The following is a 21,118-nucleotide window of genomic DNA, read 5'->3' on the forward strand; positions in this document are numbered from 1 at the left end:
ATTGTACGCTTGAGCAACACTACCGTATGAAATTGTGATTGCATTGTGTGTGGGGGCGTTTGCCATACGTTGGCCTAAGCGCGCAGCTGACCCAACGTACGAACAACGCCAGTGCGAGTAGCGACAGCAGAGTGGCTAACAGTATCGTTCGGAAACGACTGTTAGTGGGTCTTTGCTTCACGACAGTGTAAGATTGCAACTGTGTGTGTGTGTGGGTGCGTGGCGTTCCCGTATTTGGCCTAAGCGCAAAGCTGACCCAAATACGAAAACGCAGATTGCGTATTGAGCACTCGATAGCTGAGTGAACGTGTCTAGCAACGCTAGTGGTGGCAGTGGGAAGTGTTTGAGGGGTTCCAGCCTTGTTTGTAGCTTAAATAAGGCTGTTCCTCGCTTAATCTGGTCAAACCCGCAGTCGGGAACCGTATACGCAGGCGTGCCGCGGGCCGGTTCCTGACAATGTCAATCAGGAATTAAATTGATGTATGGTAATTATCTTCTATGTACAGGGGCACTTGAATGGCAATTTGACTTCACTGCTCCCTCGAAAATTTATTTCGGTTGTAATCCAGCGATACCCTACACCGGAACTCAGCAGCACGTGTCAGCAAATAATCACTACTACTTCAAAGTACCAATGCGTTTGCTGAGTACTTATGCCACTCCTCCAACCTTTTCTTTCTCTTGTTAAACAGAATACCAGTTTCTGGCCAGCACTGCATTTACATTAGATTCTTATAATGATAAGAACTTGCTGAGCTGCAGTGCTGACCACAAACAGTGGGGGTTTCCAAACTTTCGGTCAAGGGCCGGGTCAGCATACTTCAGACTGCAGGGGGACCAGAACATACATAAAATGATGTTGAAAAACATTACATTGAATCTCGGTATTGATTACCCCCAATCATGCCTGGAGGAGAACCCCCAGCAGCAACCATTCAGTCATGTGGCGCCCAAAGAACTTTGTGCACCAGACAGTGAAGCATACTCAGGTGACAACCTGCCGTTCAGTTAGCAGTGTCACCTGATGCAGAATTGGATTGGAAGCCAGTGAATGACTGCTTGCTGGCTTCTACAGTATGTGGATGGATGATGCCAGCACTGGTATTCTATATGTGGGGTGCCGACTTTTAAAGATGCAGTGGGCCATATCTATAAGTTATACATTTTGTGTTTGCGGGCCAGTGAAAAAGCCCCGGGGTGCTGCATATGGCCATAGTTTGAGGACCACTGATCTACAGTTTAGGCAGCAGGGGGAGGAGTTGGTTGGGCTAGCTCTGTGCTCACTGCTCAGCAGTGAGAGCTGCTCGCATAGTCCTCATTCAGCTTTATAACAGTGACAAATCATAGAGAGTAATTTGTTTTAAATAAAGACAGAACGTGGCGAGTGCACTCAATAGGATCCACTGTAACAACTTCAACATTAGTGGTGCATCAACCGGATACAATTGCATAGATCATTCATTGTTTTCAAAGGAGAAGGGTAAAGATTCCAGGAGCAGCTCACCATCACTTTAAAAGTTTCCATTTATTCCAACATCATTAAAAAATGAAACAGCTTTGCACACTGTTAAAAAAATATATACTTATCAGGCACATCAGAAGATGTACCTGATAAGTATATATTTTTTTACCAGTGTGCAAAGCTGTTTCATTTTTTAATGATGTTGGAATAAATGGAAACTTTTAAAGTGATGGTGAGCTGCTCCTGGAATCTTTACCCTTCTCCTTTGAAAACAAATCATAGAGAGTAGACTGGGGCTTTCATAAATGGAATACAATTTTTCTAATATTATTTTGTTTTTATTTTGTGTTGTTTATAGGTGTTGCTATGTATATACTTGCATTATAATGATATGGCAGTATGATATTTTAAAGGATGATTATTGCAACAAAATTGTAAAATTAAAAATACACGCATATACATATCTTATAAAAAGTACATTTCCCCTGTATTGAAACACACTATAATTTACAGTACATTTTTTTCAATTTTGCCAATGCCATCACAGTAGGCAGTAAATATGTGACAGGTCTGGTCTGACCGGTTTGGACCAGTCCATCTCCTCCTGGGGGATTTTCAGTATTTTATTATTCTTTTCTCAAGCAGGGTTCCCTGGAACCCCAGGGTTCCTTGAGCACTCTACAGGGGTTCCTTGGCATTTTTCCCCATTGTGGGGAAAGCACATTATAATAGGGAGTACTATAAAAATAAGTTCTAAATTGTGGGATAGAAAAATAATGATCACATTAATAAAAAGCCCTAGGATAAGGAGACAGTATAATGAGTGTCAGTGTAATACGGGGCAGTGAAATAAACAGCCACACATACTTTTAACCACTTCACAACTGAGGGGTTTTACCCCTTGACCACCAGAGCAATTTTCACCTCTCAGCGCTCCTTCCATTCATTCGTCTATAACTTTATCATTACTTATCACAATGAAATGAACTATATCTTGTTTTTTTCGCCACCAATTAGGCTTTCTTTAGGTGGGACATTATGCCAAGAATTATTTTATTCTAAATGTGTTTTAATGGGAAAATAGGAAAAAATGTGGGAAAAATGTATTATTTTTCAGTTTTTGGCCTTTATAGTTTTTAAATAATGCATGCTACTGTAATATTAAAACCCATGAAATGTATTTGCCCATTTGTCCCGGTTATAAAACCGTTTAAATTATGTCCCTATCACAATGTTTGGCTCCAATATTTTATTTGGAAATAAAGGTGCATGCTTTTCAGTTTTGCGTCCATCTCTAATTACAAGCCCATAGTTTCTAAAGTAACAGTGTTATACCCTCTTGACATAAATATTTAAAAAGTTCAGTCCCTGAGGTAACTATTTATGTATTCTTTTTTTATTGTAATTTTTTTTTTTTAATTACAAAAAAAAATAAAAATTAGGGAGTGTGGGAGGTAAGGAGTTAATTTTTTGTGTAAAACGAATTTATTTCTATGTGAAAAATGCTTTAGGGTGTAGTTTTACTATTTGGCCACAAGATGCGACCTGCAAGATGCGACCTGCAAGCGTCCTTCCGGACGCTTGCAGGAAGTACTAGGAGGCTGGGAACGTTTTTTTTTTTTTTTTCACAATGATCGCGCTGCTTATCGGAGAAGCAGTGGATCATTGCGGGGCTTAGATCAAAGTACAGGAATGTATTTTCCCGTTCATTGATCTTCGGGCGAGCGGCCGGCGGCATGTTTACAAGCGGGAGTGCGCGCTAGAGCGAGCGGGAGCGCGGGCAGCGGCAGGAGCGCATTTCTCCGTCCCTGGGGGTGAAAGGATGGAAAAAGGGTTGGAGAAATGCGTACGCGTGGGGGTAAAGTGGTTAAAGACCATGCCTCCTGCAAAATAAATGCAGGGGTTCCTCGGGATCAAAAAATTGTTTGCAGGGGTTCCTCCAGGGTAAAGAGGTTGAGAAAGGCTGCTTTACAGTATTCTTTACAAAGCATTCTATGGAAAAGATCCATACAAAGATGTTGGCAAGCTTCCGTACTCCTTTGCACACTATTTTGGCAACTGGACTGAGCAACTGCCATTTAGTGACAGTGAAGTAGGAAAAGGGTCATTTATAGTGCATTTTATTCTAATTATATGTTTATTTTCTATATTTGCATACACATGGATTTAAAATAATAACCTTTTTTTGTAATAGTGGTCCTTTAAAGAAAACCTGAACTGAAAATTAAAAGTCAAAATAAGCATACACAAGTCAGCACGGTGGCGTAGCACGGTGGCGTAGTGGTTAGCTCTCTCGCCTTGCAGCGCTGGGTCCCTGGTTCAAAATCCCAGCCAGGGCACTATCTGCAAAGAGTTTGTATGTTCTCTCCGTGTCTGCGTGGGTTTCCTCCGGGCACTCCGGTTTCCTCCCACATTCCAAAAACATACAGATAAGTTAATTGGCTCCCTCTAAAATTGGCCCTAGACTACAGTACTTACACTACATAATATAGACATATGGCAATGGTAGGGATTAGATTGTGAGCTCCTTTGAGGGACAGTTAGTGACAAGATATATATATATATACACTGTACAGCGCTGCGTAATATGTCGGCGCTATATAAATACTAAATAATAATAATAATAATACTTACCTCCCGTGTAGTCCACTCCTCAGTGTCTTTCTCCTGTCCCGCGTTCCGTTTGTTCACTGTGATCAAGGGAATTTTCCGTCCTCCATTTTGAAAATGGCCATTACCCATAACAGCTTTCTGGTCAGCACACAGTTAAACTAACATCGCCCACTTGAGCCATAGGGAAACATGGACATTACCTGGTACATCAGTTTTCCTCTCAGCTATAACTGACAGCAACTGATATTTTACTGACAGCAACTGATATATTTCAGATCTAACAAAATATTGTCAGAATTGGAAGGGATTATTGTCAGAAGAAAATGGTGAGCTTCTGAGAGGAACTGATGGCAAGGTAACTATGTAATGTTCATTTGAAGTTACCTCATGTGTTTATTTTAAATATTTTTACTCAGTACAGGTTCTCTTTAAGGCACACTGGCATGTTTATTTTTTTTCCCAGCAAACTAAATATAGCTTACGTGCAGTGAAAAAAATAAACAATATAGAGTAAGCATCTTGTTTAAACTGGATAATGTAAGATGACTGCAGTTCTCCCCAGCCATAACCTGTCAGTTTTCTGCATTATCAGTAGCTATTCATGCAGTACAGGAGAAACGGTCCACATATGCCAATTTTCTCTCACTTGGCAACCTTTCGTTACCCACTTGTGAGAGCATCTCAGACCTGCATCTCTTTAGCATAAGTGAGTTGAACTGCAGTTCAACAGATGTCTTGGGAATATGAAAGGCCATCAGTGATATGATTGGTCTTTCAATAATAGATCATCTTTGGCTTGATTCTAGCACAGATCAATGCACTTTTTTCAGTTGCTAAGTAGAGCATGCTTATTCACTACAGCTGCTGGATTTAGCTGAGTAGTACTATTCGCAAAAGCAGCAATTCTCAGTAGAGTGCCCACTGGTAAGATAAATGTATATACTCTTTTCTTTTGTGTCAGGGGCATAACTAGAAATCACTGCCCCCCCCCCCCCTTGCAAAACTTTGGATCCCCCCAAAAAAACAAAACAAAAATAACACATAAATAAGAAAGGCAGGCCAGGCAGTATATATATGTATATATATATATATATATAAAAAAAACATGCTTACAGTATAGGTTTGCAGGTATTGACAGGTATTGTTGTCCCCAATATAGGTAGCTAGGTAGCCAGGTCTATAGGTGCCCCCAGTATAGGTTAGCCAGGCACAGGTGTCCCCAGTATAGTTTAGCCAGGTATAGGTGCCCCCAGTATAGGTAACCAAGTGTATAGGTGCCCCCAGTATAGTCTGGTCTATAGGTGCCCTCGGTATAGGTAACTAGGTCTATAGGGGGATCAGATAAAAATGATGCAGGGCAAGAATCTATAAAATTGGTGCGGCCATAGGCGGCAAGAGTACAATCTGTGATTAGTGGAAAGAAGGTTAAATTATGGCGCCCAATAAAAATAATATTAAGAATAAAAAATTATGGCGAGCGCCTATATCGGCATCATAATTTAATCTCCTTTCTGCTGATTGTGGCTTTTACTATTGCCACCTGCGGCGGCATGGAGTAGCTAGAGGCAGAGGAGTTAGCAAGTGGGGTGGCAGCAGGTAGTGGAGTAGTCCAGAGTTAGGCAGCGGGGTGGGGGGGGTAGTCCTGGGTTAGGCAGCGGGGTTGGAGTGGTTAGGTTTAAGCATTGGTAAAGGGAGGGTTCAGTGTGAGAGTAGGCAGGGTTGAAACGATACATCACCTGGTCCTGGGCGATCGCGTCTTCTGAAATTCATACTTAGTTTGCAGGAGTCCGGCAGCCAGCCAATCACCATGCTGCTTCAGTCCCTGTATGGTGGTTGGCTGGCTGCAGGACTTTTGCAAACTAAACAGGAAGTGGAGGAGACGGGATCGCTGGGACCAGGTAATGTATGACAGGTGCCGAGAATGACATCTCACTAATAAGATTATTCAACGTTTTAGGACATTTCTGGAACGTTAAATAACTTTAGCAGCAAGATGACATTATAGGCATCACCCTGCGCCATTTTTTTGTGGCACCTCTTTAAATGTACCCTATAGGTGCCCCCAGTAGAGGTTAGCCAGGAATAGGTACTCCTAGTATAGGTAGCCAGATCTATAGGTTCCCCCAGTATAGGTAGCCTGGAGGGGGAGCAGCAGACACACATGGTCCTCACCTAGGCCTCCCCCTTCAAGGCTTCCCCCTCCGGTAATTAGCGCAGTAGGGTGGGCAGGCAGTGCTGGATCAATCAAACGATTCAGAGGCTTCCCTCTTCTAAGGTAAGCATCTAACTTTTTTTTAAAATCTGACTTCAGGTTTACTTCAATCTAAGAGAGAATTTAGGTCAAGAAGTGAAGATGTGTAGGCAGGAGGACAAGGCAAGAGATGCTATTTTCCTGCTGTTCTGTTTTGATAGCTTTTAAAATGCTCCAATTAGACATGAAGATCTTTTTTAGACTTCATAGTAAACTGATAATTCTTGGCAACTAGAAGATGGATTAATTGCATGTTACAGTCCTATCAATATCAGTTTTAGACAACACAAGAGGAAAATGGTCTGGAGCACAGCAGTGAGTGATTAGGAAAATTGAGTATGATTGTAGGAGGATGATAGCATGCTCGAGTCTGGACGGAAAGCACAATTGCTCTTATTTTGAGCAGCCTGTAGTATTTGCCTGAAATGAAGGCTCTGCTATTATGGTCTCTCGCAGAACTTCACTTTCATATCATTAAAACGTCTTCATTAATGAGTGGGTTTTGTTCCAGTAAGAGTTCATTTGGTAGGCATAATTACTGGTTCAAAATTAAGTTGTAAATCAAAGAAAAACAACAGCCTAAACAGAAGCTCAAAACAAATGATCTCCAAGTGTCAAGGGACCCTAAAGTCAGCTTCATCTAAGTGCTGAAAAGTCATGGGCTCACCCACTGTGCCTTGAAGGATAAACTCTTAAATGTATCCACATCCTCCCACGCAATTCCTTAATTGGAAACTCAATGCATTTTCAGAAGGCACACATTTAACATAATAGCATAGTTAAAGTAGAACTATAAGCACTTTTTTCCATTAACTGTTTACAATTGTTTAGTTGTTTACAGTTTTTATGTTGCTTCTCTTAGTTACAGTAGCCTACTGTGGCTCGATTGGCAGATAAGACCTACGGGAACTTGGCAAAAACCTATTTGGTGCAGAAGGGTAACTAAAGGAAAGCAGCCCCTGTGATCACAGGATGGCCCAGAACTGTGGGAGACATAACTATTAACCTTCTCTTCTTCCTCCGATACAGCAGACTATACTTCAGATGAGGTGCTTTTGTGGCTACACTTGTTCTAGGTGTGAAGACGAGTGTGAAGATCATGATGGTCACACACTTATTTTATGACCCCTGTGAGATGGGCCCCAAGGCCATGAAGGGCACCAAGGGGAGGCAACGGAAGGAGTGTAAACATTGGTGGGGGGGTTGGCCGACAAAAGTTTCACTAGGAGGCCCCATGAATTGTAGTTACACCACGGATTTGGGGTGTAGGGGTGAGACATCAAAGGGCTTACTACTACCATTCCGAAGAAGATGTAGAATATGAATTGCACTTGCACTGGCAGCAGAGATGGTCAATGAGATGCAGGCAGGTAAGTCTGGTTGAACTGGTTGAACTGGTCGCATTTCTCTGGTTCAACTCGATGGACGTATGTCTTTTTTCAACCAAAATAACTATGTAAGTCTAGACTGCATGAAAATGTAAAGCAAATTATGCAAAGCTAGAAATTAATCAAATCAAAGGAATGCAAGTTGGAAATATTTGCATCTCAGTGGCCATATTTATTACTGCCATCTATAGAAAGTTTAAAGGAACCTGAGCACTATAATTTTAACCACCTCGGCGTTCTGATTCCCCAGGATTTCCGTGCAAAAAGTGGTACAATTAATTTTCAGAACCTTTTTCCTGTAACTTACCAAAATGAGTCAAGCAAGAGTTTAGTATACATTATGAGTATAATAAAAGTGTCAAACACAAATTCTTGTCAAAAATAAAATAAAATTTATTAATGACAAACATAAATAGCTTGCATTTTTAATCAATGCAGAAATATCAAGAAAACACAGAAATAAATAAATGAAGGCAGAAAAATGTACACACAGTCTAGAGGTTTACCCCTAAAACACCTCCTTAGTGTGGTACTCCTTGAAACAAGGTATTATACAAAGTGCCACGTCACAGTCTGGGCAATAAAAACGGCTCTCCTTTCTAATTTTTTTGCCGTCTTTGCCCTTTTTATTGCAGCAGACTACGCACCTCCTTGTAGGGGCTTGTTTCAGGGCGGTCGGCGGTAAATGTTCAGCAAAGTGGCGTCCAGAAAGCCGTGTCGGGTTTACGACGTATGACGCCCTGCGCCCCGGTCTAGCTGCTGACTCCGGTGGGGGGTGTTTGACACAGATGGCTTCTGTGAGCTTCCAGATGAAGTCGTGGTGGGGTACAGGACTGTCACTATTTTGTTTGTACAGGGCATAAGAGTTCCACATACATTGTTCCAGCAGGTGGCGAAAAATCTTTTTGTAGTATTTCCGCTGCTGTTTGCGGACAGCCGGATAAAACGACATTGCTCCATCAGCCCTGTCCACACTCCCCATCGTTTTGTTGTAATCCAACACTGCTTTGGGCTTCTCAACCTCCTGTCGACTCCTGGTAGTGGTGCCGGCAGTCTCTGCGTTGTGAACAGTGCTGAGGACGCACACATCCCGCTTGTCCCTCCACCTCAGAGCCATCATTTTGCCCTTCTGCCAGGCAACAACCTCCCCCTTCTTCAGCTTCCTGGCAGTAAAGGCCGATGGCATATGGCGACGGTTAGCCCTCACTGTGCCGTATGCGTCAGTCTTATGCTGGATCAGGTGTTCAAATAGTTCCGGGGAGCTGTAAAAATTGTCTGTCGTAAGGCAGTACCCCTGATCCAGCAAAGGCTCAATAAGAGTTAGTACAGAGGAGGTAGCACACCCAAACTCCCTGTACTGAGGTGCAAACTGTGTGCCTTTACCTGTGTATATCACAGAGTTCCATATGTAGCCGGTCTTGGCCTCACACAGCATAAAGGACTTCACCCCAAAGCGTGCCCTTTTGGATGCAATAAATTGCACCCAGCTCAGTCTCCCCTTGTACGCCATGAGGCTCTCGTCCACGGTGATGTCTCTGTCCGGAACGTACACAGCCTTGAAATTTGCAACAATCAGCTGATAGATCTCCCAAATTTTCTTCAGCTTGGGAGCGGGGTGGGTGGCCTCATCAAACTCATCATTGTTGCTGAAGTGCAGGTACTTCATGATGAGGGTGAAGCGGGGCTCGGACATAACGGATCCAAAGAAAGGGGTACTGAGGATCTTGTTAGTGGTCCAGTACCACTTCTGCAGCGGCTTACCGACAACTCCCTGGAGGATGATGAGGCCCAGGAACACCCAGATATCATCACAGGTGACAGGTTCCCACTTTCGGCTCCGAGAGAACCTGGGTAGAGAAGCACCCTCCTGCTGCTGCGCTGCATACCGATTGGTCTCCTCTACGATCTTACGGATGACCTCATCGGTGAGGAATAGCTCCAGGTAGGACAGCGGACTGTGGTCGCATGCGATCTTCTGCCCGGGTGCCCCTGTGAAGGGGAACCTGGGTGGCGGAGCTTGAGTGGGGCTCTCCAGTTCACACCAAGTGCGTGCGACACTCACTGGCTCCTCGGTTTCGCCGTCACTGCTCTCCGACTCCGAAGACAGGTCACCGGGAACCTCGCTGTCCGTAGACTCCTCAACAAGCTCCTCCTCACTGTCGCTTCCCTCCAGGACATCCAGCAGCTCCTAGTCACACAAACGCCTCCGGGAAGACGAAGCCATGACCCCAAAGCAGGATACGGGGGTCAAAGGTCAGCGACAGGAAAAAAAAATCAAAAAAAAAATCCAGCAAATGCAAACACACAGGGACCACAGCGTCTTGAAAAAGACTAATATCACTGCAATATGTATGTAGCAAAGACTGGAAAAGGCTGGAAAGGCAGAAATCACTCAAAGCACAGAAATAACAAAGCAGAGCTAACAAGCAGACTAGGCTATGGACACTGGGACTCTGAAAGAGGAAGAGGTGTAACGGTTCTGGGCTTTTATTTAGTGTGCACAGGTGTTTACTAAACATCTTTGAATTACTTTGGCATGATTGGATTACAATCAGCTTTGTGTACTGATGTAATCCAATTATGCAATGTATGAGACGGCCACCGGGGGGCGCCAGCTCAGCATCAGAGGAAGTTCTGAGTCTGCTGACATCAGAGGAAGTGGCTGGGCAGCGCCATCTTGCCTGCCCAGCCGATCATGGAGGAGAGCAAATGGGAGCCCGGGAGGGTGACAGAGGGACCCCCCAGCAGCAGCAGCAATACAAGGAGGGAGAAGGAGGGAGCCCACGGCAGCCCACTGAGCCACCTGGAGGTGGCAGATGCACAGCAAACTGACCAAATCGAGCCCGGGAGGGAGACAGAGGGACTCCCCAGCAGCAGTAGCAGAAGGAGGGAGCCCGCAGCAGCCTGCTGAGCCGACTGGAGGCCACATCAAACCCAGGAGGGTGACAGAGGGACCCACCCAGCAGCAGCAGTACAAGGAGGGAGCTCGTGGCAGCCAGCTGAGCCGCCTGGAGGCAGCTGATGCGCACAGAACAGCAGTGGTGAGTGACAGCACTGCATGACGAGCTGAGCTCGTCAGAAACACTTTCAGCTTGTTTATTCTGGACGAGCTCAGCTCGTCCAGAACGCTAGGCAGGTTAAAAAAGAAATCAAATGAACCTCCCCCTAAGGGAGGTTCCTAAATGGTGTGTGTTTTTGGGAGAGAGCGAGAATTTACTTACCTACAAGAAGTTGTTCTCTAGCCCCGTGTCTAAATGTGGGCCTTAATGCTACCTGTGCTACAGTACCGCATCTCAGGGATGTTGCATGGTACCTGCAGCCACCATAATGCATGCTGGGAAATGTAATCCATTAATGTGACTGCATATCTTGGCTGAGAGACATAATTACAATAATGCACTACATCAATGCCCTCGTAGGTAACTAAATGCTCACTGCCCCCCAAGTCTAAGACCAGAGGCGAGCACCCATGTGCTTTTTTACTGAAGGTTAAAAAAGGAACATAAATAATAAAGTAGTTTGTTTTTTGCCTTGCAACTGCATACTAATGTGTTTGAAACACCCTAAAGATGCTCTCTGAATTGAATTTGAATACTCTCATTGTAATTATGTGGGTTTAGAGTACTATAGTTTCCTATGACAGCCCAGAAAGTTCATTGCAGGTTTTGTAAGTTACAGTAAGGGTTGGTCAGAATTTCTAAACTTCGAATTATGCACAAAAGTTTGCATTGCAAAAACAAAAAATTGTAATTTATGGCAAATCTATTTTAACACTAACCATAATAAGATTACTTATTAATAGTAAACATTTGCAAAAACTATGGTCAAAAAAAGGATACAATTTGGTAAAGAAATTTTACATACATTGTTTTATTCATATCTCCTAGAGCAAGCTCATTAGACATTTTTCACAATTTATTTGAAAAAATGTCTGTGTAAGGCTTGGAATTCACATGCTGTTATTCCATGAATTCGGAATTTCAACTCCAAGTTGAGAAAATCCTGTGTTAGGCTAGGTTCACAGTGGTCAGTTGCATACCACATGCATTATAATGTGTTATATTAAGTGTGAACAGCAATGGAGACTGGACATAGGCTTTAATACAAAGTCTGCATGCAGCGAGTTAGAATAACGTGATCAGTTGCAAAGCAGTTCTGTGAACAGACCCATAGAATTGTATGGGCAGTGAATTGACATGCAGAATTATTCTGCAATGCAACTGAACAGTGAACACTATAGGCTCATACACACATCAGACCATAGTCTTTGGAAAATGAAAGATCACAGACCAATTTTACCCCCTTCCATGTAGTATGAGAGCCATACCTACAGTCTATTCTATGGAGCTGAACTCCCCATCAGACAGAAATCTTTGCAAGATGCTGCACACAAAGATGCCCCTACACATTCAAAAGATCAGTATCTGCAAAAGATCAGTTCCTGCAAAAGATCAGTTCCTGCAAAATGCATTCATAGCCTATGATATCTGCAGATCATCATACACACCTTGTTTAACAGACATTGATCTGCAGATCAGATCCACCAGGATGGATTTTCAGATCTGCAGATGATTGTCTGATCTGCAGATGAATATCTGTTAAACAAGGTGTGTATGATGATCTGCAGATATCATAGACTATGAATGCATTTTGCTGGAATGGATCTTTGGCAGGAACAGATCTTTTGCAGAAAATGATCTTTTGTGTCTGTACAGCATCTGTGTGTACTGCATCTTGCAAATATTTTTCTCTGATGGGGAGTTCAGCTCCATAGGAAAGACTGTGTAGGTATGGCTCTCATACTACATGGAAGGGGGTAAAATTGGTCTGTGATCTTTCATTTTCCAAAGACTATGGTCTGATGTGTGTATGAGCCTTAAGGGTGCATACACACATCAGACTATAGTCTTTGGAAAATGAAAGATCACAGACCAATCTTACCACCCTTCATGTAGTATGAGAGCCATACTCTACACAGTCTTTTCTATGGAGCTGAACTCCACATCAGAAAAAAATCTTTGCAAGATGCTGCAAACACAGATGCTGTACAGACACAAACGATCAGTATCTGCAACAGATCTGTCCCTGCCAAAAATCCATTCCTGCAAATTGCAATGATAGTCTATGAGATCTGCAGATCATCATACACACATGATTTAACTGACATTCATCTGCAGATCAAGCAATCATCTGCAGATCTGAAAATCCATCCTGGTGGATCTGATCTGCAGATGAATGTCAGTTAAATCATGTGTGTATGATGATCTGCAGATCTCATAGACTATCATTGCAATTTGCAGGAATGGATTTTTGGCAGGAACAGATCTTTTGCAGATTCTGATCTTTTGTGTCTGTACAGCATCTTTGTGTGCAGCATCTTGCAAAGACTTTTTTTCTGATGTGGAGTTCAGCTCCATAGAAAAGACTATGTAGAGTATGGTTCTCATACTACATGAAGGGTGGTAAGATTGGTCTGTGATCTTTCATTTTCCAAAGACTATAGTCTGATGTGTGTATGCACCTTTAGACCAGGGCCTTAAAGTCAGAATTCTGTGAAATCTGTGTGTTTATCCCTAGTAGAGATGCTCAAGGAGAAGCTAATAATTTTGATCTGATGCAGGATTATGCAAATTCTGAATGCAAATTTATGCAACTTGAAAATGGGCCAAGCAACCTTGGTGTGAATTGATCAGTCCATTTTAAAACTGCATAAATTTGCATACAAAATATACATAATACTACATCAACTTGGAGTTATTTGCACCTTATTGACCATCCCTAATCCCTAGTTAATTATCTGAGCATTGCTCTACACACATTATGTAATGCTTGGTAAACTTAAAGGGAACCTAAACTGAGAAGGATATGGATTTTTCCTTTTAACATCATAGCAGTTGCCTGACTCTCCTGCTGATCCTGTGTTGCCAATACTTTCAGCCACAGCCCCTGAACAAGCATGCAGATCAGGTGCTCTGACTGAAGTCAGACTGGATTAGCTGCATGCTTGTTTCAGGTGTGTGATTCAGCCCTACTTCAGCCAAAGGGATCAGGACTGCCAGGCAACTAGTATTGATTAAAAGGAAACATCCATATCACTCTCAGTTTAGGTTCCCTTTAAAGGAGTACTGTAGGGGGGTAGAGGGAAAAAGAGTTGAACTTACCCAGGGCTTCTAATGGTCCCCCGCAGACGACCTGTGCCTGCGCAGCCACTTACCGATGCTCCGGCCCCGCCTCCAGTTCACTTCTGGAATTTCTGACTCAGAAAACCACTGCGCCTGCCCCGCCATGTCCTCGCTCCCGCTGACATCACCAGGAGTATATTGCTTAGGCCCAGTACGGTCTGCACCTGTGCAGTACACTCCTGGTGACATCAGCGGAAGCAAAGACACTGCCGCGCAGGCGCAGTGCTTTTCCGTCTTTCACTTCCAGAAGTGAACCGGAGGCGGGGCCGGAGCATCGGTGAGTGGCTGCGCGGGCACAGGACATCTGTGGGGGATCATTAGAAGCCCCGAGTAAGTTCAACTCTTTTTCCCCCTATCCCCCTACAGTAGTCCTTTAACTTGCATTGTGTACATAAATTTTTCTTCTGATTCAGTAATGTTTATTGAGGATGGAAGTTACAATGTTGTGTATAAAATATTATAGGTAAAGTTAAAAACCTTTAACAAACAATGCAAAAGTACAATAATTATGCTTCAAGGAGTTCAAATTAATATGTAGAAACATGACACTAAAAGAGAAAAAAATAGCTTTCTATTCATAGTTGACCTTTGTCAAAAGGTCATCTAATGTTGAATGGAAATCACATATTGCTAAATAATCATCAGATCCCGTAGTTGTAAGCTGATTCATAGCACGATAAGATTGATGAAACGTGTTAGCTATCATTATCATTACACTAAACAAAGGAATTAGGTATGTGGTTTAGAATTTTCCAAGGAAGTTACCATCATATTTCAGGCGGAGCTGATCTCATTCTATTTTGGTTATAAAATAAAAAAAAAAACAAGTTTTTATTCTTAAAGGACTTACGAGGCGAAAAAGTCACAAAAAGTTAAATACCTGCATGTAATATCAATGCACGGAGAGCGCCGTCTGCGCCCTCCGTGCTTTTCCGCCGGGTCCCCGCAGCTCAATGTGCCCCCCGGCCGGTCTCGACCCCCCAGCCCGCGTCGGGCTCTCCTTCCTCCACTAAGATGGCCGTCGGAGCTGGCCGCGGCTGCGCAGTCCGCATGTGTGCGAGTGCGGCTGCGCAGCTCTAGGGCCTCCCCCCCGATCCACGCTACAGGCCGTTTCCTGTTGCGTGGATCGGGGGGGAGGCCCTAGAACTGCGCAGCCACACTCACGCATATGCGGACTGCGGAACGGCACAGAGGGCGCGGACGGCGCCCTCCGTGCATTGATATTACATGCAGGTATTTAACTTTTTGTGACTTTTTAGCCTCGTAAGTCCTTTAAAAACAGAAGGTATTTTTGATTATTCAGATTGGAATGAGCATATGATGTCTCCCACGATGCATCACTGCTGAATATGCAAATCACCCTTTGTTGTCCCTGTAAGCTAAACACCACTTTAGAACTATATATAAAGATAATAGCTGCACTTCTGTTTGTGCTTGTGTTTCTTCCAGTATAAAACAATCAGCAGGTAAAACAACACCCCCCATCTGGTGGGGACTCACCGGATGGTGCGGCCTTCAGGGCCCGATATCGTGTTTGGGGTATTTGCCACCCTACAGCCTCTCTGGCACCTCCCGTCCTGTCCTTCAGGGACTCAGGCTCATTACCAGTAGGGCTGCTCAAATCCGATCTGGGAGACATCTGGATAGTTGCTATCTGGATATCTCCCAGTAAACCTGTGCGAGGTGGGCGGGGGGGGGGGGGGCATTCTTACCTGTCTGACATCTTCTCCATCCGTTGCTCCACGCGCCACGCTCCACACGCGTAACGTGATTACAAACACTTCCTCCTTCAACCCGAAATCGTGGGAGGCGCCGACGGACGGACTGAAGAAGACGTCAGAAAGATGAGATTGACCCCGCCCACCCAGCACAGCAGAGCCGGGACAAGGTCCTCCAGCACCCAAGGCTGAGACACCAAAGTGCGCCCCTCTATCCCTCCCACCCCAGCTGTCACACACTGATTGCTATTAGACTAAGAGAGCCACAGGGCCCACAACCTCCCCAACACCTTAATCTCTAGTTATCTGGCTTGCAGTCACTGCTATGTATCCCCTTTTCTTATTTCTTTCTGCTTCATACAAAATTAGGAATGACAGCTGAATGAATTGTGCGCCCCCTCCTACACTGCGCCCTGAGGCTGGAGCCTCTCCAGCCTATGCCTCGGCCTGGCCCTGCCGCACAGGTTTACTGGGAGATATCCGGATAGAACAATCCGGATGTCTCCCGGATCGGATTTGAGCAGCCCTGAAACCAGCTGTTCAAAGAAACGGAGACTCCTCATCACGTAAAAGTCTACTTATGGCTTTATTCGTTTAAAAATATGCATATATATGCAAAAATGATCAGCAAAAGTGCAAAAAAGTTCCAGTAATAAGTGTTCCCAACATGGGATAGTAACAACTCAATATGAGCAATTAGGGATCACTTAAAGCAAAATAATGCACTTAGCTAGGATGGATAGAGCACCCAAGGATGACCTATCAGCCTGCCCGGTGTCCACGGATGTCACTCCCGCTATCGGTGCTATTACTGCTCATCCCTTCAGAACTAATGGAATGCAATGGATGTGTCACCTTTTTAATAGTACAGAGCCACAATAATCCAACATGAATACTGACTGTTTTGGATTGGTTGTCCCTCATCAATTCATGACATGGATTAATGTGGCTCTATGGGGTAGGACTTGAAGCACCCAGAGTTACAGATTACTCATCAATCTCATGGTGAACCAGAACTCCTAGGAGTTTGCATTGGGCTACGAAGTACCAAAAAGTCCTCTTACTAAAATTCTATACAAAACAAAAAGTTTGCCTTTTTAAAACAGAAGGTATTTGCGATTATTCAGGATGGAGTGAACATATGATGTCTCCCACAATACATCCCAGCTGAATATGCTGATTTTCATATTCAGCAGTGGAGTTCTGGTCAACCATGAGCTTGCCGGTTATAAGATAACTTAGTCGCATGGGGGTTGAAGGCTTGTGAGTAGGTTATAAATCACATGGGTTATAAGCCAGCCAAACACCCCAAATGTTTTTAAAAGTTGGCAAAGCATTCTGCAACTCTGGAGAGCCACTATTTAATTGATAGGATCTCTTTGCTTTTCCAGAGAGCTGGGATGTGTGTTCTTGCTGCATTAGGCCTTGTTTAGATCATTCAGCGCAGATGGCTGTGCGATGGAAACGCAACACATACGATCGCACACCATCTGCGCTACTATGCACTGCGCTGCAGATCCCATTCACTACAGTGAATGGAATCTGTGCTGCGATTCCCGAAAATGCATGCAGAAGTGTGCAGCACATATGATGGGAACGGTAGAAGGGCTGTCTATGCGAAGTGACATGTGACATGATGCGATAGACATGTGTATGTACAATGTCTAGCACACAAATAACTATGCTGTGTTCCTTTTTTCTGTTTCTGCCTGAAAGAGTTAAATATCAGGTATGTAAGTGGCTGACTCAATCCTGACTCAAACAGGAAGTGACTACAGTGTGACCCTCACTGATAAGAAATTCCCCTTTTTACCTCTTTCTTATTCTCAGAAGCCATTTTCTGCTAGGCAAGTATTTTATAGTTGGAATTTCTTATTAGTGAGGGTCACACTGTAGTCACTTCCTGTCTGAGTCGGACTGGGTCAGCCACTTACATACCTGATATTTAACTCTTTCAGGCAGAGAAAGAAAAAAAGGAACACAGCCTAGTTATTTGTGTGCTTGGCACTGTACATACACATGTCTATCTCATCATGTCACATGTCACTTCGGGTATCCTTTAATGGTGGCGTTGTGAAGGAGGAAAATGTCAGGTTCTAGAGGCATATCTTGATTGTGTACATACATTTTATCAATCTTTTGTGAATATACCCCAAAGTTACCCGGATGACTATTATGTACTTTGATATGTATCATGAGTACAACAGGAATAAAGCTTTAACACATATGAACTGGAAGCGATAAGGTGTGCGCTCTTTAGACTTGCCTTTTATGATGTTTGTTTTATCTGTTCATGACTTATTGCTGTTCTGGAATGATTAATAATATTATGGATTTTGCCATCCAGGAGGCTTCAAGCTATCTACCTGCTGATATGGTATTCTTTATAGAACTTTAGAAGCAAATAAAGCAACATCTGTGATTTCTCCTTTTTATTTTCACCTTAACAGCGTTTGCTCTGCAGGGGATTTGTAAATATTGAAATTCAAAATGTGGCACTTTTTCTCATCAAAAAGCTTTGATAGCAGTCATTACCCCAGTAGTAGGATATGTTCGGGGCTCAGAAACACTTTTTTGTTGTGATGTTTTCAGTTTTATTAAGTTCAAAGAGAAGATAAAAAGACAAAAAGTAAGAGAAAAGTTTAGTTACGCAATGAGCAATTAGGTTGACTTTTTTTAATATAATACTGATATGTTTTAAGTTAAAAGAGGCACTGTAGTGACATTTAGCAGAATGTAGTTAAAGGGGCACTATGGCGAAAAATTGTAAAATGTAAAATATGTGCAAACATATATAAATAAGAAGTACATTTTTTTCCAGAATAAAATGAGCCATACATTAATTTTCTCCTATGTTGCTGTTACTTACAGTAGGTAGTAGAAATCTGACAGAAGCGACGGTTTTGGACTAGTCCATCTCTTCAGAGGGGATTCTCAGGGATTTATTTATTTTCAAAAGCACTTAGTGAATGGCGGTTGCACTGTCCAACTGCCAAAAAACTGTGTAGGGAACAGGGAAGCTGGCCAGCAACATTGTTTAAATACTTTTTCGGGAATATCTTTATAAAGAATAAAAGCCTTGCTGATAATCCCCTATGAAGAGATGGACTAGTCCAAAACCTTTCACTTCTGTCAGATTTCTACTACCTACTGTAAGTGACAGCAACACAGGACAAAAGTAATTTATGGCTCATTTTACCCTGGAAAAAAAGTATTTCCCATTTTCTTGTTTGCACATATTTTAATTTTTTTTTTAATTTTTTGCTAGTGCCCCTTTAATTATTCAGGATACTCACTTTTAAGGTAATTATCCTATCATGGAAATCTCAGAAGCAAATATTTGTCAGAGATCACCTGCGAGCAGTAAAGTATCTAAATCAGGGTCAGAAAAGATTTTACAATGGGCAAAAACTGACTAAAAAAGTTGAGGGAAAAGTGGGTACCCGACTTCTACGCCGGTCGCTTATATGCGAGTATATACAGTAATTTGTTTTTGAGCTTGGCTTGCTGTTGACATCCTTGCAACATCTCAGTAGATCTTGATTTCAGAAGACCAAGAACTGCATTTAACAGCTGTTCTCAGACTCTCCAGCTGCTCTTTCATTATCTGAAACATGATTGGTTACTATATATCACATGACGCAAAGAACCCATAATTGGCAAGCATAACGTGATCAGTTACTTTGCTGCCAACTACATTATCCTTGGCAGTTTTTGGTCCTTTGTGACATTATTCTTGAAGCTCTTCGTAATTACGTAGGCAAACAGCATATGCATTGTTTTATTTGTTTTTCAAAAATGCCTACCTAGTCAAATTTTGTTTAATCCTTGATCTTCTGACAAAGATCTAAAAAAAATACAGCCTAGGAGCTAAGCAATTTTAATGCTCAAATGTTAATTTTTTTGTGTGTGTAATCAAGCTCCTGTAGCTAAAACATTCTGTTTTGAAATTTTCATCATATGAATAGAAGCAGAGTGGTATAGAGTTTTCTCTATAGGCTCTGTGGGTGTGGTTGTTGCAGCGGCTTGGGTTATATCATGTTCACTGTTCAGACTGCAAAGCCAAGAGGGAAGGCACAGACTGAATTTCTCTGGTAAGACTGCAAAGCATACTGAACGCACAGACAGGCTGTGGTGCTGGAAGTAGTGTTTCTTGACTCCTCACCTGGTACGTACTTGTGATATGTCTGATATGGGCTAATCAAGGACAATATACATAGACAGAAACAAGCTCTTCAACTTAGTGCCTTCACAGGTCCAGGACAATATTTGTGCTTGGGATAGAACTTAAGATCTGTACAAACTGAAACAGAATAAACTAGCAGAAGAGGTTTGGAGCAATAAATGTATATACTGTATAGTGCTTTTTGTTTTTTAGAGGTATATCTCTCATGCAAATAGTTTAGACCATTTGTTAAAATAACATTTTGGACAAGTTCCACTTAACTTGCTGTTGCCCCTTTAAAGAAAACCTGTGAGGTAATAAAAAAAGCAAAAGTTACATACTTACCTCAGTAGAGGGATGCCTTTGAAAGATCCAGAGGCATCTCTGATCTTCCTAAAGCCCAACACTGGTCGCCGGGACCTTCTTCTTCCTCATGGCCGGGCTTCCACCCATGTACGGTAAAGTCTTAGTCCAATCCAAATTAATTTTCTACATTGTGCTTTGAGAAAGGTGACTGTAATGCTGGGGAGTCATACTTTCTGACCACCCAGCGCAACAAGGCTAAGTAGCTGGATAATGGAAGAAGCTCCACAGATGGACACAGATGGACACAGGAGTAATAAACAAGGGAACAAGATTGCCCAGAGCAACTGCAGCTCTGGGCCACCTATCAGGCTAGATGCTATGTGATACAATACACAACAGAAGTAGTCGGTAACAGGCTTGGATAGTACACGTTAATTCAGATGTCAGTCATTTTGGAAGGATTAGGCAGATTCGTAGTCGAGAAGCAGGCAAAGGTCGGTACACAATACAATATTACAATAATACAATACTCACTGTTTCAGCGACGGCAACATTCACACTGAGATAGACAGGGCTAACAGATAGGAGCGAACTAATGGCAACCGCTGCTATAGTTCATCCTCAAGAACAAGTCTAGAAGGAATACTACCATTTACCAACTTGGTGCTGGCAGAATCTAACTATCAGGATCAGAAGGACTTCACTGACCCCCGCAGGTCAGTAAACGTCCAGCAGACATGACAATACAGAGCAAGGCATTATACATTTACAATAACATCTTTCACAGCATAGACCCAACGACAACTCAGAGAGCTGAATGCCATGTCGGGCGGGGTATGAAATGGGAGGCAGACTTTTATGCTGGCATCAGCCAATGGATGCAGGTATGCAAATTCCCACACAGCTGAATGGTAATCATTCATTTCTGAGCTGGCTTGATTACCATTTGCTAGCTGGCTGTGAATGCAAAGGATTCCCATAAGAAATACATGCAGTATTATGTAACAACATGCATGCAGGAAATCCAGGGCTA

The 21,118-nt window shown here is 42.9% G+C and overlaps 1 protein-coding gene across 1 annotated transcript in view; it reads right to left on the reverse strand.

Moving 5' to 3' along the window:
* Nucleotides 1–732: 732 nt before the first annotated feature.
* Nucleotides 733–21,118, reverse strand: part of LOC137504674 (piggyBac transposable element-derived protein 4-like) — a 72,785-nt gene continuing 52,399 nt past the window's right edge. Inside the window, exons 3-4 of the mRNA XM_068233256.1 lie at nt 8,362–9,902; nt 733–826 (exon numbers count right to left, since the gene is read on the reverse strand). Coding sequence (XP_068089357.1) covers nt 733–826; nt 8,362–9,902 — 1,635 coding nt within the window. The remainder of the gene's footprint in view (nt 827–8,361; nt 9,903–21,118) is intronic.

Source organism: Hyperolius riggenbachi, chromosome 4, assembly GCF_040937935.1.
Source record: "Hyperolius riggenbachi isolate aHypRig1 chromosome 4, aHypRig1.pri, whole genome shotgun sequence".
Taxonomy (NCBI): Eukaryota; Metazoa; Chordata; class Amphibia; order Anura; family Hyperoliidae; genus Hyperolius; species Hyperolius riggenbachi.